The sequence below is a fragment of the Hyla sarda genome, chromosome 2 (assembly GCF_029499605.1).
Source record: "Hyla sarda isolate aHylSar1 chromosome 2, aHylSar1.hap1, whole genome shotgun sequence".
Taxonomy (NCBI): domain Eukaryota; kingdom Metazoa; phylum Chordata; class Amphibia; order Anura; family Hylidae; genus Hyla; species Hyla sarda.
Genome location: NC_079190.1, coordinates 2,354,612 through 2,371,945, shown reverse-complemented (window position 1 = coordinate 2,371,945; position 17,334 = coordinate 2,354,612). Strand labels below are relative to the sequence as shown.

Sequence of the window (17,334 nt, the reverse complement as noted above, 5' to 3'; positions counted from 1 at the left end):
TTTTTTCACTTTTTGCATTGTAGCATTATAGCTTTTCATGTTTCATTTCAATTGTAGATTCACACTGAAGGCATCAAAACTATGAATTAACACGTGGAATTATAGACATAACTAAAAAGTGTGAAACAACTGAAAATCTGTCATATTCTCGGTTCTTCCTTTTGATTACTGCTTTGCACACACTTGGCATTCTCTTGATGAGTTGTAGTCACCTGAAATGGTCTTCCACCAATCTTGAAGGAGTTCCCAGAGAGGGTTAGCACTTGTTGGCCCTTTTGCCTTCATTGGGTTCAGGTCCAGTGACTGTGGAGGCCAGGTCATCTGGCGCAGCACCCCATCACTCTCCTTCTTGGTCAAATAGCCCTTACACAGCCTGGAGGGGTTTGGGGTCATTGTCCTGTTGGTCCAACTAAACGCAAACTGGATGGAATAGCAGCCGCTGCCAGATGCTGTGGTAGCCATGCTGGTTCAGTATGCCTTCAATTTTGAATAAATCCCCAACAGTGTCACCAGCAAAGACCCCCCCCCCCCCCCACACACACACACACCATCACACCTCCTCCATGCTTCACAGAGGGAACCAGGCATGTAGGGTCCATCCGTTCACCTTTTCTGCGTCGCACAAAGACAGATGGAACCAAAGATCTCAAGCACAGATTTCCACTGGTGTAATGTCCATTCCTTGTGTTGTCTCTTCTGCTTGTTGCCTGTCCTTAGCAGTGGTTTCCTAGCAGATCTTCTACCATGAAGGCCTCACACAGTCTCCTCTGTTGTTCTATAGATGTGTCTGCTCTAGAACTCTGTGTGGCATTGACCTGCTCTCTAATCTGAGCTGCTGTTAACCGACCATTTCTGAGATTGCTGGGTCCTCTCCTGGGGCTCCGCATGGCAGACACTTTCTTTGTAGCTCTAGATGGTTTTTGTGACTGCACTTGGGGACACTTTCCACCTAGAATGACAGATTTTCAGTTGTTTCACACTTTTTTATGTATATAATTCCACATGTGATGATTCATAGTTTTGATGCCTTCAGTGTGAATCTACAATATTCATAGTCATGAAAATAAAGAAAACTCTTTGAATGAGAAGGTGTGTCCAAACCTTTGGTCTGAACTGTATATATATATATATATATATATTCAGAATATACATGGTGAGCTGGTGAGCTCAATATCAGAGTTCAAAAGGAGCCTGGATACATTTCTGGAGAATAATAATATCACAGGTTATTGATACCAGATTTATAGGGACAGAATGTTCATCCAGGGATTTTTTCTGATGACATTTGTTGGAGTCGAGAAGGAATTTTCTTCCTAGTTTGGGGCAATTGGTTTCGGCCTCATAAGGGTTATTTGCCTTCCTCTGAATGAACACAGTAGGGACACAATAGGGATATAGGTTGGACTTGATGAACTCTGGTCTTTTTTTTTTTTTTTTTAACCCTATGAACTATAATAATAATTATTTATATAGCGCCTACAGATTCCGCAGCGCTTACAATTATGGGGTACAAACAAAGACAAGTATCAGACATAATATTACACAATAACTATTCAAACAAGAGGTGTGGGGATATGTTGGGGATATGTTGAGGATATGTTGAGGATATGTTGAGGCCAATTAAAGAATGTTATAGGCCTGTCTGAAGAGATGTGTTTTCAGGCCACGTTTGAGACTATGGATGTTGTTGTTGAGTCTGAGGGATTGAGGTATAGCATTCCAGAGAATCGGTGCAGCACGAGTGAAGTCTTGGAGACGGGAGTGAGAAATTCGGATTATAGAAGATGTTAGTGTGAGATCATTAGCAGATCGTAGAGAACGTGTAGGATGGTAGACAGAGATGAGAGAGGAGATGTAGGGAGGTGCAGCATTGTGGAGAGCTTTGTGTGTGAGACCGAGGATTTTGTACTGTATTCTGGACTGAATTGGTAACCAGTGTAGGGACTGGCACAGGGAGGAGGAGTCAGTGTAGCGGCTGTAGAGGAAGATGAGTCTGACTGCGGCATTAAGGATGGACTGGAGAGGAGAGAGTTTGGAGAAAGGAAGGCCTATTAGTAAAGAGTTACAGTAGTCGAGGCGGGAGTGAATCAAAGCAATAATGAGAGTTTTAGCAGTTTCAGTAGTGAGAAACGGGCGGATTCTGGAAATGTTTTTGAGATGCAGGGGACAAGAACGTGAAAGGGACTGAATATGGGGAGTAAAAGACAGATCGGAGTCAAGTATAACTCCAAGACAGCGAGCCTGCGGCCTGGGAGTTATGGTAGTCCCACATACCGAAATGGAAATGTCAGGGTTAGGTACAGTATCAGTTGATGGAGAAAAAACAAGAAGTTCTGTTTTCGAAAGATTTAGTTTCAGATATAAAGAGGACATGATGTCTGAGACAGCAGAGAGACAGTCACTGGTATTCTGTAGGAGTGCAGGGGTGATGTTGGAGGAAGAGGTATAGAGTTGGGTGTCATCAGCGTAGAGGTGGTACTGGAAACCAAATCTACTGATTGTTTTTCCAATGGGGGATGTGTAGAGTGAAAAGAGTAGAGGACTCAGGACCGATCCCTGGGGAACCCCGACAGCAAGGGGAAGAGGAGAAGAAGTAGAGCCAGAAAACGAGACGCTAAATGAGCGGCCAGAGAGATAGGAGGAAAACCAGGCGAGAGCAGAGTCCTTGAGACCGATGGAGCGGAGACTACTGAGGAGGAGTTGGTGATCCACAGTGTCAAAAGCCGCAGAGAGGTCCAAGAGAATCAGTAAAGAGAAATTGCCATTTGATTTGGCTGTCAGAAGATTGTCAGTGACTTTGGTTAGGGCCGTTGCTGTGGAGTGAAGGGAGCGGAAACCAGACTGTAAGGGGTCAAGGAGAGAGTTCTCGGAGAGATAGCGGATAAGGTGGGAGTAGACCAAGCGTTCCAGGAGTTTTGAGATAAAGGGGAGATTTGAGACGGGTCGATAGTTAGCTGCACAGGATGGGTCCAGAGATGGTTTTTTCAATAGTGGGGTTATGATGAGTGTTTGAAGGAGGAGGGAAAGACCCCAGAAGAGAGGGAGAGGTTAAAGATTTTAGTTAGGTGACAGCTGATAGCAGGAGAGAGAGACTGGATGAGGTGTGAAGGCATGGGGGTCACTAGAGCAGGTAGTGGGGCGGGCGGAGGAGAGGAGCCTGGAAACCTCATCCTCCGTTACAGGCCAAAAAACTGAGAGTGATGAAGAGGAGATGTGGCTGGGAATTGAATCAGAACTTTTAGGGGACTGAGAGAGGATTTCATCACGAATGTCATCGATTTTAGTTTTGAAGTAATTGGCCAGGTCTTCAGCACAGAGATCAGTGATTGGGGTCTGTACTTTAGGCCGAAGGAGAGAGTTGAACGTGTCAAAAAGGCGTTTTGGGTTGTTAGACAGAGAGGAGATGAGGGAGGTAAAATATGTTTGTTTGGCGAGATGAAGAGCGAAGTAATAGGATTTAAGCAGGAATTTATAGTGCAGATAGTCTGAAGAAGTCTTAGTTTTCCTCCACAGACGTTCAGCACACCTAGAGCATCGCCTGAGAAAGCGGGTTGTTTGCGTGTGCCAGGGTTGCTGCCGTCTGTGTCGGGAGGTTCGTGTTTTAGGGGGTGCCATTTGATCCAGGGTAGACTTGAGGGTGTCATGGTAATGTTTGGCTGCTAGATTAGGGCAGGAGAGGGAAGAGATTGGCGATAGTGAAGATTGTAGAATGTCTATAAATTGACTGGTGTTTATGGCCCGCAGGTTTCTGTAAGTGTACAAGGTTGGAGTGTCTGTAAGAGGATAGGAGTTACTGATAGAGAAAGAGAGAAGGTTGTGGTCAGAGAGAAAGAGAGAAGGTTGTGGTCAGAGAGAAAGAGAGAAGGTTGTGGTCAGAGAGAAAGAGAGAAGGTTGTGGTCAGAGAGAAAGAGAGAAGGTTGTGGTCAGAGAGAAAGAGAGAAGGTTGTGGTCAGAGAGCTCAAAAGGAGAATTAGTGAATTTAGAGACAGAGCAAAGTCTAGAGAAGATCAAGTCCAGTGTATTCCCATCCTTGTGTGTGGGAGAGTCAGTAAGCTGTGAAAGGGAAAAGGAGGAGGTTAGAGACAGAAGCCGAGAGGCAGAAGAGGAGATTGGGGGATCAATGGGGATATTAAAATCACCCATGATGAGTGTAGGTGTTTCTGAGGAAAGAAAGTGAGGGAGCCAGGTGGCAAAATGATCCAGGAACATTTGGGGAGAACCAGGAGGACGATAGATGACCGCCACTCTGAGAGACAATGGGCGGAAGAGCCTGAGGGTGTGGACCTCAAAAGAGGGAAACGTGAGTGAGGGTAATGGGGGGATGACTTGAAAAGTGCATTGTGGGGCTAGAAGCACCCCAACTCCTAAACCATGCCTGGTATCAGATCTGAGGGTATGGGAAAAGTGAAGGTCACCATAAGATAAAGCAGCGAGAGAAGCAGTGTCAGAAGGTTGTATCCATGTTTCTGTGAGAGCCAGCAGATTAAGAGAATTAGTGAGAAATAAGTCATGTATCTGGGTGAGCTTATTGCACACAGATCGAGAGTTTAGGAGAGCGCAGTTAAAGTTTGTAGTGGTTCCGCAAGAGGCAGGTAGTGTAGAGCAAGTATTAGTGAAAGGTGGGCCAGGGTTAGGAGCAATGTCCCCAGCAGAAGGAAGAAGAGGGAGAGCAGATGGCTGGGTGAAGTGATGGAGCGACTTCTGTGCTGTACCATGGAATGAGGTGACTTTGGGTGGTTTATGATGGTGAGCAGTGCATGCGAGCAATACATAGGTGAGGGAAGGAGGCATGGACAGATGTATATAGAGTCCACCGTAGAAATTGGTGGGGGATAGAAGAGAAAATGTATTGCAATTATGTTAATAATGAGTGTGTGCATGTTTGGTATTTGGTTTTTTTTCCTGAAAAAGAGTGACTGACTTTTGTAGTTATAATGTTGAGTTAGTTCCCTTTTTGTTCAATTCTGGTATAATTCTTGATGTCACACTTAAGAAGCACTTTAGATGGCAGTATTAGATGGCTCCAGACCTATTGGCTCAAATATATAGTACTAGGCTGAGCCAGCAAATTGCCAGAGGATGGCAATCAGGTGTGAAAAGGGGCGGGGAGCAATAGCATTTGGAGAATAAAGTTAAGAAAAAATAAACAGTTTGGGATCACTCGGGGGAAATGAGTTGTGATCAAACAAAATAGAAACACATACCTAATAACAGTACTAAGTATACATGACAATGCAATGATGGGGGTAGTTGTTCAAGAGATGAATGATGACATGAACTATGTTACCACTACCAGCTACAACCTTTTCGTGTAGGAGTTCTCTATTAGTGTGGTGGGATGTTATATAATTCGCTCCCCCTCTCCAGTAGGAGTTCTCTATTAGTGGGGTGGGATGTTATATGACTCGCTCCCCCTCTCCAGTAGGAGTTCTCTATTAGTGGGGTGGGATGTTATATGACTCGCTCCCCCTCTCCAGTAGGAGTTCTCTATTAGTGAGGTGGGATGTTATATGACTCGCTCCCCCTCTCCAGTAGGAGTTCTCTATTAGTGTGGTGGGATGTTATATGACTCGCTCCCCCTCTCCAGTAGGAGTTCTCTATTAGTGGGGTGGGATGTTATATGACTCGCTCCCCCTCTCCAGTAGGAGTTCTCTATTAGTGGGGTGGGATGTTATATGACTCGCTCCCCCTCTCCAGTAGGAGTTCTCTATTAGTGAGGTGGGATGTTATATGACTCGCTCCCCCTCTCCAGTAGGAGTTCTCTATTAGTGGGGTGGGATGTTATATGACTCGCTCCCCCTCTCCAGTAGGAGTTCTCTATTAGTGGGGTGGGATGTTATATGACTCGCTCCCCCTCTCCAGTAGGAGTTCTCTATTAGTGGGGTGAGATGTTATATAACTTGCTCCCCCTCTTCAGTAGGAGTTCTCTATTAGTGGGGTGGGATGTTATATGACTCGCTCCCTCTCTCCAGTAGGAGTTGTCTATTAGTGAGGTGGGATATTGTATGACTCGGTCCCCCTCTCCAGTAGGAGTTCTCTATTAGTGGGGTGGGATGTGATATGACTCGCTCTCCCTCTCCAGTAGGAGTTCTCTATTAGTGGGGTGGGATGTTATATGACTCGCTCCCCCTCTCCAGTAGGAGTTCTCTATTAGTGGGGTGGGATGTTATATGACTCGCTCCCCCTCTCCAGTAGGAGTTCTCTATTAGTGGGGTGGGATGTTATATGATTCGCTCCCCCTCTCCAGTAGGAGTTCTCTATTAGTGGGGTGGGATGTTATATGACTCGCTCCCCCTCTCCAGTAGGAGTTCTCTATTAGTGGGGTGAGATGTTATATGATTCGCTCCCCCTCTCCTGTAATAGTTCTCTATTGGTGGGGTGGGATGTTATATGACTTGCTCCCCCTCTCCAGTAGGAGTTCTCTATTAGTGGGGTGAGATGTTATATGACTCGCTCCCCCTCTCCAGTAGGAGTTCTCTATGAGTAGGTGGGATGTTATATGATTCGCTCTCCCTCTCCAGTAGGAGTTCTCTATTAGTGGGGTGAGATGTTATATGACTCGCTCCCTCTCTCCAGTAGGAGTTCTCCATTAGTGGGGTGGGATGTTATATGACTCGCTCCCCCTCTCCAGTAGGAGTTCTCTATTAGTGGGGTGGGATGTTATATGACTCGCTCCCCCTCTCCAGTAGGAGTTCTCTATTAGTGAGGTGGGATGTTATATGACTCGCTCCCCCTCTCCAGTAGGAGTTCTCTATTAGTGGGGTGGGATGTTTTATGACTCGCTCCCCCTCTCCAGTAGGAGTTCTCTATTAGTGAGGTGGGATGTTATATGATTCGCTCCCCCTCTCCAGTAGGAGTTCTCTATTAGTGGGGTGGGATGTTATATGACTCGCTCCCCCTCTCCAGTAGGAGTTCTCTATTAGTGGGGTGGGATGTTATATGATTCGCTCCCCCTCTCCTGTAATAGTTCTCTATTGGTGGGGTGGGATGTTATATGACTCGCTCCCCCTCTCCAGTAGGAGTTCTCTATTAGTGGGGTGAGATGTTATATGATTCGCTCCCCCTCTCCAGTTCTCTATTAGTGGGGTGAGATGTTATATGACTCGCTCCCCCTCTCCAGTAGGAGTTCTCTATGAGTAGGTGGGATGTTATATGATTCGCTCTCCCTCTCCAGTAGGAGTTCTCTATTAGTGGGGTGAGATGTTATATGACTCGCTCCCTCTCTCCAGTAGGAGTTCTCTATGAGTAGGTGGGATGTTATATGATTCGCTCTCCCTCTCCAGTAGGAGTTCTCTATTAGTGGGGTGAGATGTTATATGACTCGCTCCCTCTCTCCAGTAGGAGTTCTCCATTAGTGGGGTGGGATGTTATATGACTCGCTCCCCCTCTCCAGTAGGAGTTCTCTATTAGTGGGGTGGGATGTTATATGACTCGCTCCCCCTCTCCAGTACGAGTTCTCTATTAGTGGGGTGAGATGTTATATGATTCGCTCCCCCTCTCCAGTAGGAGTTCTCTATTATCGGGGTGGGATATTATATGACTCGCTCCCCCTCTCCAGTAGGAGTTCTCTATTAGTGTGGGTGAGATGTTATATGACTCGCTCCCCCTCTCCAGTAGGAATTCTCTATTAGTGGGGTGGGATGTTATATTACTCGCTCCCCCTCTCCAGTAGGAGTTCTCTATTAGTGGGGTGAGATGTTATATGATTCGCTCCCCCTCTCCAGTTCTCTATTAGTGGGGTGAGATGTTATATGATTCGCTCCCCCTCTCCAGTAGGAGTTCTCTATTATTGGGGTGGGATATTATATGACTCGCTCCCCCTCTCCAGTAGGAGTTCTCTATTAGTGCGGTGGGATGTTATATGACTCGCTCCCCCTCTCCTGTAATAGTTCTCTATTAGTGTGGTGGGATGTTATATGACTCGCTCCCCCTCTCCAGTAGGAGTTCTCTATTAGTGGGGTGGGATGTTATATGATTCGCTCCCCCTCTCCAGTAGGAATTCTCTATTAGTGGGGTGGGATGTTATATTACTCGCTCCCCCTCTCCAGTAGGAGTTCTCTATTAGTGGGGTGAGATGTTATATGATTCGCTCCCCCTCTCCAGTTCTCTATTAGTGGGGTGAGATGTTATATGACTTGCTCTCTCTTTCCTCCCTATGTAGCTATTTTCCTCGCTGACCCCCTAAGGATGGAGAAGGACAGAGAACCGATGGCTGAGAGAATCTTACACCTCACCCTAGAGATCATCTACCTGCTGACCGGAGAGGTGAGGGATTCTGGAGATCATGTCCGTCTCATGTCTTCTATCTCTTCATAAAGCTCAGACATGGCTGGAGAGGTGAAGATATAAAGTGACCTCAATGTCTCTCTCCGTACACAGGATTACACGGTAGTGAAGATGGTGACTGAAGAGGGTGAAGGCCGGAGCAGGGAGAAGGTTCCTATATCAAGGTCTCCACCGCACTCACTAATACATAAGGGAAACAGTCATCAGGAGATTCTGGAGCTCATCAACAAGATGATGGAGCTGCTGACTAGAGAGGTGACACTGCTGGGACATTATACAGTAATGGAGGGGTCTGGTGATGACTGGAGAGGTGACACTGCTGGGACATTATACAGTATTGTAGGGGTCTGGTGATGACTGGAGAGGTGACACTGCTGGGACATTATACAGTAATGGAGGGGTCTGGTGATGAGAGGTGACACTGCTGGGACATTATACAGTAATGGAGGGGTCTGGTGATGACTGGAGAGGTGACACTGCTGGGACATTATACAGTAATGGAGGGGTCTGGTGATGAGAGGTGACACTGCTGGGACATTATACAGTAATGGAGGGGTCTGGTGATGACTGGAGAGGTGACACTGCTGGACATTATACAGTAATGGAGGGGTCTGGTGATGACTGGAGAGGTGACACTGCTGGGACATTATACAGTAATGGAGGGGTCTGGTGATGACTGGAGAGGTGACACTGCTGGGACATTATACAGTAATGGAGGGGTCTGATGATGACTGGAGAGGTGATACTGCTGGGACATTATACAGTAATGGAGGGGTCTGGTGATGACTGGAGAGGTGACACTGCTGGGACATTATACAGTAATGGAGGGGTCTGGTGATGATTAGAGAGGTGACACTGCTGGGTCATTATACAGTAATGGAGGGGTCTGGTGATGACTGGAGAGGTGACACTGCTGGGACATTATACAGTAATGGAGGGGACTGGTGATGACTGGAGAGGTGACACTGCTGGGACATTATACAGTAATGGAGGGGTCTGGTGATGACTGGAGAGGTGACACTGCTGGGACATTATACAGTAATGGAGGGGTCTGGTGATGACTGGAGAGGTGACACTGCTGGGACATTATACAGTAATGGAGGGGTCTGGTGATGATTAGAGAGGTGACACTGCTGGGACATGTAGTGGAGGGGTCTGGTGATGACTGGAGAGGTGACACTGCTGGGACATTATACAGTAATGGAGGAGTCTGGTGATTACTGGAGAGGTGACACTGCTGGGACATTATACAGTAATGGAGGGGTCTGGTGATGACTGGAGAGGTGACACTGCTGGGACATTATACAGTAATGGAGGGGTCTGGTGATCACTGGAGAGGTGACACTGCTGGGACATTATACAGTAATGGAGGAGTCTGGTGATGATTAGAGAGGTGACACTGCTGGGACATTATACAGTAATGGAGGGTTCTGGTGATGATTAGAGAGGTGACACTGCTGGGACATTATACAATAATGGAGGGGTCTGGTGATGATTAGAGAGGTGACACTGCTGGGACATTACACAGTAATGGAGGGGTCTGGTGATGATTAGAGAGGTGACACTGCTGGGACATGTAATGGAGGGGTCTGGTGATGACGGTATTATTGTGTGTCAGGTTCCTATAAGGTGTCAGGATGTGGCGGTCTATTTCTCCATGGAGGAGTGGGAGTATGTAGAAGGACACAAGGATCTGTACCAGGACATAGTCATGATGGAGGATCACCGGCCCCTCACATCACAAGGTAAGAAGAGACATATATATATATATCATTCTCACTACCTAGTAACATAGAAATCTATCCAGCACTGATGTATTTATTCCCTGTGTGTTCCCTACAGATGGAGTCATTGATAGAAATTCACCCGAGAGGTGTCCCCGCCCTCTGTATTCCCAGGACTGTCCAGAGGGAAATGTCCCAGAGAACCATCAGGTAGATGAGGCTGATCCTATATCTCTATAGGGGGTCCTGCAGTCATAGATGTGGGGGTAGATTATGGGGGTCTCTGTTGCTCCTCCTGTCTGCTGTATTGTAGTGAATTGTTCTATATGTCACATCAGGGGGGAGATCTGACTAATATTAAAGTGGAGAATGAAGAAGAAATGATTTGGGGCCATCACCCGTGTATGAGGGAAGTGAAGGAGGAAATTCCAGGAGGTGTTGCCCCAGGTATGTAATAATTCCAGGAAGTGTTGCCCCAGGTATGTAATAATGGATTTAGAAAGACAATTGCCAGACTGATGAGTTTATACTAACGGCTCATGACCTAAAAAAGACCCTGGGACATGTAATAAGGCCTGTTATATCTTATCAGATCCTGTTATATCTAATCAGATCCTGTTATATCTTATCAGATCCCTGTTATATCTTATCAGATCCCTCTTTTTTTTTTCTCAGCTGGGTCTTATCAGATCCCTGTTATATCTTAGCTGGGTCTTATCAGATCCTGTTATATCTTAGCTGGGTCTTATCAGATCCTCTTATATCTTAGCTGGGTCTTATCAGATCCCTGTTATATCTTAGCTGGGTCTTATCAGATCCCTGTTATATCTTAGCTGGGTCTTATCAGATCCTGTTATATCTTAGCTGGTCTTATCAGATCCTCTTATATCTTAGCTGGATCTTATCAGATCCTGTTATATCTTAGCTGGGTCTTATCAGATCCTCTTATATCTTAGCTGGGTCTTATCAGATCCTCTTATATCTTAGCTGGGTCTTATCAGATCCTGTTATATCTTAGCTGGGTCTTATCATATCCTGTTATATCTTAGCTGGGTCTTATCAGATCCTGTTATATCTTAGCTGGGTCTTATCAGATCCCTCTTATATCTTAGCTGGGTCTTATCAGATCCCTGTTATATCTTAGCTGGGTCTTATCAGATCCTCTTATATCTTATCAGATCCCTGTTATATCTTAGCTGGGTCTTATCAGATCCTCTTATATCTTAGCTGGGTCTTATCAGATCCTGGTATATCTTAGCTGGGTCTTATCAGATCCTGTTATATCTTAGCTGGGTCTTATCAGATCCTGTTATATCTTAGCTGGGTCTTATCAGATCCTGTTATATCTTAGCTGGGTCTTATCAGATCCTCTTATATCTTAGCTGGGTCTTATCAGATCCCTCTTATATCTTAGCTGGGTCTTATCAGATCCCTGTTATATCTTAGCTGGGTCTTATCAGATCCTCTTATATCTTATCAGATCCCTGTTATATCTTAGCTGGGTCTTATCAGATCCTCTTATATCTTAGCTGGGTCTTATCAGATCCCTGTTATATCTTAGCTGGGTCTTATCAGATCCCTGTTATATCTTAGCTGGGTCTTATCAGATCCTGTTATATCTTAGCTGGGTCTTATCAGATCCCTGTTATATCTTAGCTGGGTCTTATCAGATCCCTGTTATATCTTAGCTGGGTCTTATCAGATCCTCTTATATCTTATCAGATCCCTGTTATATCTTAGCTGGGTCTTATCAGATCCTGTTATATCTTAGCTGGGTCTTATCAGATCCCTGTTATATCTTAGCTGGGTCTTATCAGATCCTGTTATATCTTAGCTGGGTCTTATCAGATCCTGTTATATCTTAGCTGGGTCTTATCAGATCCCTCTTATATCTTAGCTGGGTCTTATCAGATCCTGTTATATCTTAGCTGGGTCTTATCAGATCCTGTTATATCTTAGCTGGGTCCTATCAGATCCTGTTATATCTTAGCTGGGTCTTATCAGATCCTGTTATATCTTAGCTGGGTCTTATCAGATCCTCTTATATCTTAGCTGGGTCTTATCAGATCCTGTTATATCTTAGCTGGGTCTTATCAGATCCTCTTATATCTTAGCTGGGTCTTATCAGATCCTGTTATATCTTAGCTGGGTCTTATCAGATCCCTCTTATATCTTAGCTGGGTCTTATCAGATCCTGTTATATCTTAGCTGGGTCTTATCAGATCCTCTTATATCTTAGCTGGGTCTTATCAGATCCTCTTATATCTTAGCTGGGTCTTATCAGATCCTCTTATATCTTAGCTGGGTCTTATCAGATCCTGTTATATCTTAGCTGGGTCTTATCAGATCTTGTTATATCTTAGCTGAGTCTTATCAGATCCTCTTATATCTTAGCTGGGTCTTATCAGATCCTCTTATATCTTCGCTGGGTCTTATCAGATCCTCTTATATCTTAGCTGGGTCTTATCAGATCCTGTTATATCTTAGCTGGGTCTTATCAGATCTCTGTTATATCTTAGCTGGGTCTTATCAGATCCTGTTATATCTTAGCTGGGTCTTATCAGATCCTCTTATATCTTAGCTGGGTCTTATCAGATCCTCTTATATCTTAGCTGGGTCTTATCAGATCCTCTTATATCTTAGCTGGGTCTTATCAGATCCTCTTATATCTTAGCTGGGTCTTATCAGATCCTGTTATATCTTAGCTGGGTCTTATCAGATCCTGTTATATCTTAGCTGTGTCTTATCAGATCCTGTTATATCTTAGCTGTGTCTTATCAGATCCTCTTATATCTTAGCTGGGTCTTATCAGATCCTCTTATATCTTAGCTGGGTCTTATCAGATCCTCTTATATCTTAGCTGGGTCTTATCAGATCCTCTTATATCTTAGCTGGGTCTTATCAGATCCTGTTATATCTTAGCTGGGTCTTATCAGATCCTGTTATATCTTAGCTGGGTCTTATCAGATCCTGTTATATCTTAGCTGGGTCTTATCAGATCCTCTTATATCTTAGCTGGGTCTTATCAGATCCTGTTATATCTTAGCTGTGTCTTATCAGATCCCTCTTATATCTTAGCTGGGTCTTATCAGATCCTGTTATATATTAGCTGGGTCTTATCAGATCCTGTTATATCTTAGCTGGGTCTTATCAGATCCTGTTATATCTTAGCTGGGTCTTATCAGATCCCTGTTATATCTTAGCTGGGTCTTATCAGATCCCTCTTATATCTTAGCTGGGTCTTATCAGATCCTCTTATATCTTAGCTGGGTCTTATCTGATCCTTTTATATCTTAGCTGGGTCTTATCAGATCCCTGTTATATCTTAGCTGGGTCTTATCTGATCCTGTTATATCTTAGCTGGGTCTTATCAGATCCTCTTATATCTTAGCTGGGTCTTATCAGATCCTCTTATATCTTAGCTGGGTCTTATCAGATCCTGTTATATCTTAGCTGGGTCTTATCAGATCCTCTTATATCTTAGCTGGGTCTTATCAGATCCTCTTATATCTTAGCTGGGTCTTATCAGATCCTGTTATATCTTAGCTGGGTCTTATCAGATCCTCTTATATCTTAGCTGGGTCTTATCAGATCCTCTTATATCTTAGCTGGGTCCTATCAGATCCCTCTTATATCTTAGTTGGGTCTTATCAGATCCGCTTATATCTTAGCTGGGTCCTATCAGATCCCTCTTATATCTTAGCTGGGTCTTATCAGATCCTGTTATATCTTAGCTGGTCTTATCAGATCCTGTTATATCTTAGCTGGGTCTTATCAGATCCCTGTTATATCTTAGCTGGGTCTTATCAGATCCCTGTTATATCTTAGCTGGGTCTTATCAGATCCCTGTTATATCTTAGCTGGGTCTTATCAGATCCTCTTATATCTTAGCTGGGTCTTATCAGATCCTCTTATATCTTAGCTGGGTCTTATCAGATCCTCTTATATCTTAGCTGGGTCTTATCAGATCCTGTTATATCTTAGCTGGGTCTTATGAGATCCCTGTTATATCTTAGCTGGGTCTTATCAGATCCTTGTCATGTCTTAGCTGGGTCGATCACATGTCTGACAATTGAAAATTTTACAAAAAAATTAAACTTCAACATTCCACTAACACCACCTTTTCAAATAAATATTTGAACCATAAAATATGGTTAACATAAAAACAGGACACAAAGTATTTTATTGAAGTATTTTCAAAATAACAGTTTAAGGTATCATTAATACAGAACATAGGTAGTCATCATGTACAGTGCATAGTAACAATTGTCATTGCATAAAACGAATATAATCACGTAAAGAATGTATGTGTGTTACAATCATAGAAGGCTGATGATATTTTATATGTTGGATGTAAAAAAGCGGTAGCAAACATAACAAATAACCTATAACTTGTAAAACTTAGGTGGAGCTCAAAGATCAGCTATCAGATCTAGTTCACCGAATGCAGGGGCGGTACGTACTGAGAGTTATACATAAGAGTGTACATCTAAAGTGAGAAGGGAATTTGTCTAACCCCAATAGGAGTAACACCAGCTGCCAGGACAATAGAAGGGGTAGGCTGTAAGATTCCTCACTAAGGTCTCTACTCCTCTCCAATAGGGGGCAGTTACAGGACCATAGAACATGTAGTAGGGGTCCCTTCTGATTACAGTTACACCAGCAAAGATCTGAAGCTGTAGGTTGTATAGTTTTTAGGCGAGCAGCGGGTATAGTTCCATCTTGTTTTTATAGTGGCTTCTATATGTAATACACATCTCAAAGAAGAGTAAATATATTTATATGCTTTGGCCCACTCATCTGGTGAAAAGACACCGTTCCAATTCCTGCGCTTTCATAGATGCGGCAATTGTGAGCTCAGAATTTTGGACCCCCTATAGAGGTTTTAAACCTTTGCTGGGTTAAGTGAAGTAACAAAAAAGATCCTGACTTACCAAGGGGAATTTTTGTGGGTTTAACCCCTTAAGGACCGGGGGTTTTTCCGTTTTTGCATTTTCGTTTTTTGCTCCTTGCCTTTAAAAAATCATAACTCTTTCAATTTTGCACCTAAAAATCCATATGATGGCTTATTTTTTGCACCACCAATTCTACTTTGTAATGACGTCAGTCATTTTGCCCAAAAATCTACGGTGAAACGGAAAAAAAAATCATTGTGTGACAAAATTGAAAAAAACCTGCCGTTTTGTAACTTTTGGGGGCTTCCGTTTCTACGTAGTACATATTTCAGTAAAAATGACACCTTATCTTTATTCTGTAGGTCCATACAATTAAAATGATCCCCGACTTATATAGGTTTGATTTTGTGGGACTTCTGGAAAAAATCATAACTACATGCAGGAAAATGTATACGTTTAAAATTGTCATATTCTGACCCCTATAACTTTTTTATTTTTCCGTGTATGGGGCGGTATGAGGGCTCATTTTTTGCGCCGTGATCTGAAGTTTTTAACGGTACCATTTTTGCATTGATAGGACTTATTGTTATAAAAAGTGACCAAAAATGCACTATTTTGGTCTTTGGAATTTTTTTGCGCGCACGCCATTGACCGAGCGGTTTAATTAATGATATTTTTTTATAATTCGGACATTTCCGCACGCGGTGATACCCTATATGTTTATTTTTATTTTTATTTACCCTGTTTTTTTTTTTATGGGAAAAGGGGGGTGAGTCAAAGTTTATTAAAGATTTTAAACATACAAAGTAGTAAATGTGCAAGTGACCAAGGGGCCAAAATATGTGGTGCACATGCGCCCAAAAGAAATAGACAGGTAGTATGGCACACAAGTCATATTAGGAGCAGTAACACTAGTCTTTTAGGACTCCAACATGACAACAATAAACACTTAGGCATACATGGCAGACAATAAAATATCAGCACCTAGTCTGGCACAAGGGTTCCTACAAGAAAAGAGAAGAGCAAGAATAAATGAGAAAGGGAGAAGGCTCCCAGGTAGACCGGAAGGAAGACAGGAGGAGTTGGAAGGAGACAGAAAAACACAGGCAGAGAGAGAGAGGACTAACCTTTCAGCACGGTGCACTGGCGAGAACCCCAACATCGGACAGACTGACATCATATGTAAGGGCACACGCTCAAGGTATCAGTCAGTAGACATTTCTTGAGAGTTCAAGTGGAGAGTTCTGTATGTGTCAGAGGAGAGAGGATATCCACGGTCCCCATATGAGATAGTGTCTCTCCACTTGCCCTCTGGAGTCTGCCAGCAACTCCTCCATCCTATGTAGATGGGAGAGTTCCTAGAGCCAAGAAGTGTATGTGGGAGCAGAGGAAGATTTCCACAATCGGGGGATGACCGTACGAGCCGCCAAAAGCATAAAGCGGACCACTTTGGCAAAGAGGGTGTGAGCATGGAGAGAAGAAGGGGGCCTGGGGACACAGGTAAACGGATAGACGTCAATTGGTGAATTACATCCAGTACTTGGGACCAAAAAGGAGTCAGTTTCGGAAATAATAACCATATATGGGACATTGACCCTCCTGGCTCACCACATCTCCAACATGCATCAGAAACACCTGGGTAAAATTTGGATAAAAGGGTTGGTACCCGGTACCATCTTGTTAGAATTTTGTAATTAGTTTCCTGTGCCCTGCAGGAAATCGACAACTTATGGCAAAGTCTGAATGCTTTCTCCCACTCTTCATCATCGAATGCTGTGGCTAATTCCCTCTCCCAACCGATCCGAAAAGGTAGTGGATCAGTCCGAAGTGTATAAAGAAGAAGGGCATAGATGGAGCTAATGATTCAAACTTTTAATAGGGGAGGGGTTAAATGATATTCATTCACTTTTTTTTTCACTTTTTTTTGCAGTGTTATAGCTCCCATAGGGACCTATAACACTGCACATACTGATCTCTTATACTGATCATTGTTATCCCATAGGAGACTATAACACTGCTCACACTGATCTCTTATACTGATCATTATTATCCCATAGGAGACTATAACACTGCACACACTGATCTCTTATACTGGTCATTATTATCCCATAGGGACCTATAACACTGCACATACTGATCTCTTATACTGATCATTGTTATCCCATAGGAGACTATAACACTGCTCACACTGATCTCTTATACTGATCATTATTATCCCATAGGAGACTATAATACTGATCACACTGATCTCTTATACTGATCATTATTATCCCATAGGGACCTATAACACTGCACATACTGATCTCTTATACTGATCATTGTTATCCCATAGGAGACTATAACACTGCTCACACTGATCTCTTATACTGATCATTATTATCCCATAGGGACCTATAACACTGCACATACTGATCTCTTATACTGATCA

General features: G+C 43.7%; 1 protein-coding gene across 3 annotated transcripts in view; it reads left to right on the top strand.

Moving 5' to 3' along the window:
• Positions 1–17,334, top strand: part of LOC130358171 (zinc finger protein OZF-like) — a 141,365-nt gene that overhangs the window by 54,478 nt on the left and 69,553 nt on the right. For all 3 annotated transcript variants that reach the window (XM_056561031.1, XM_056561029.1, XM_056561032.1), the window contains exons 2-6: positions 8,163–8,266; positions 8,381–8,542; positions 9,906–10,032; positions 10,130–10,221; positions 10,350–10,458. In XM_056561031.1, coding sequence (XP_056417006.1) covers positions 8,189–8,266; positions 8,381–8,542; positions 9,906–10,032; positions 10,130–10,221; positions 10,350–10,458 — 568 coding nt within the window. In that variant the 5' untranslated portion in view covers positions 8,163–8,188. The remainder of the gene's footprint in view (positions 1–8,162; positions 8,267–8,380; positions 8,543–9,905; positions 10,033–10,129; positions 10,222–10,349; positions 10,459–17,334) is intronic.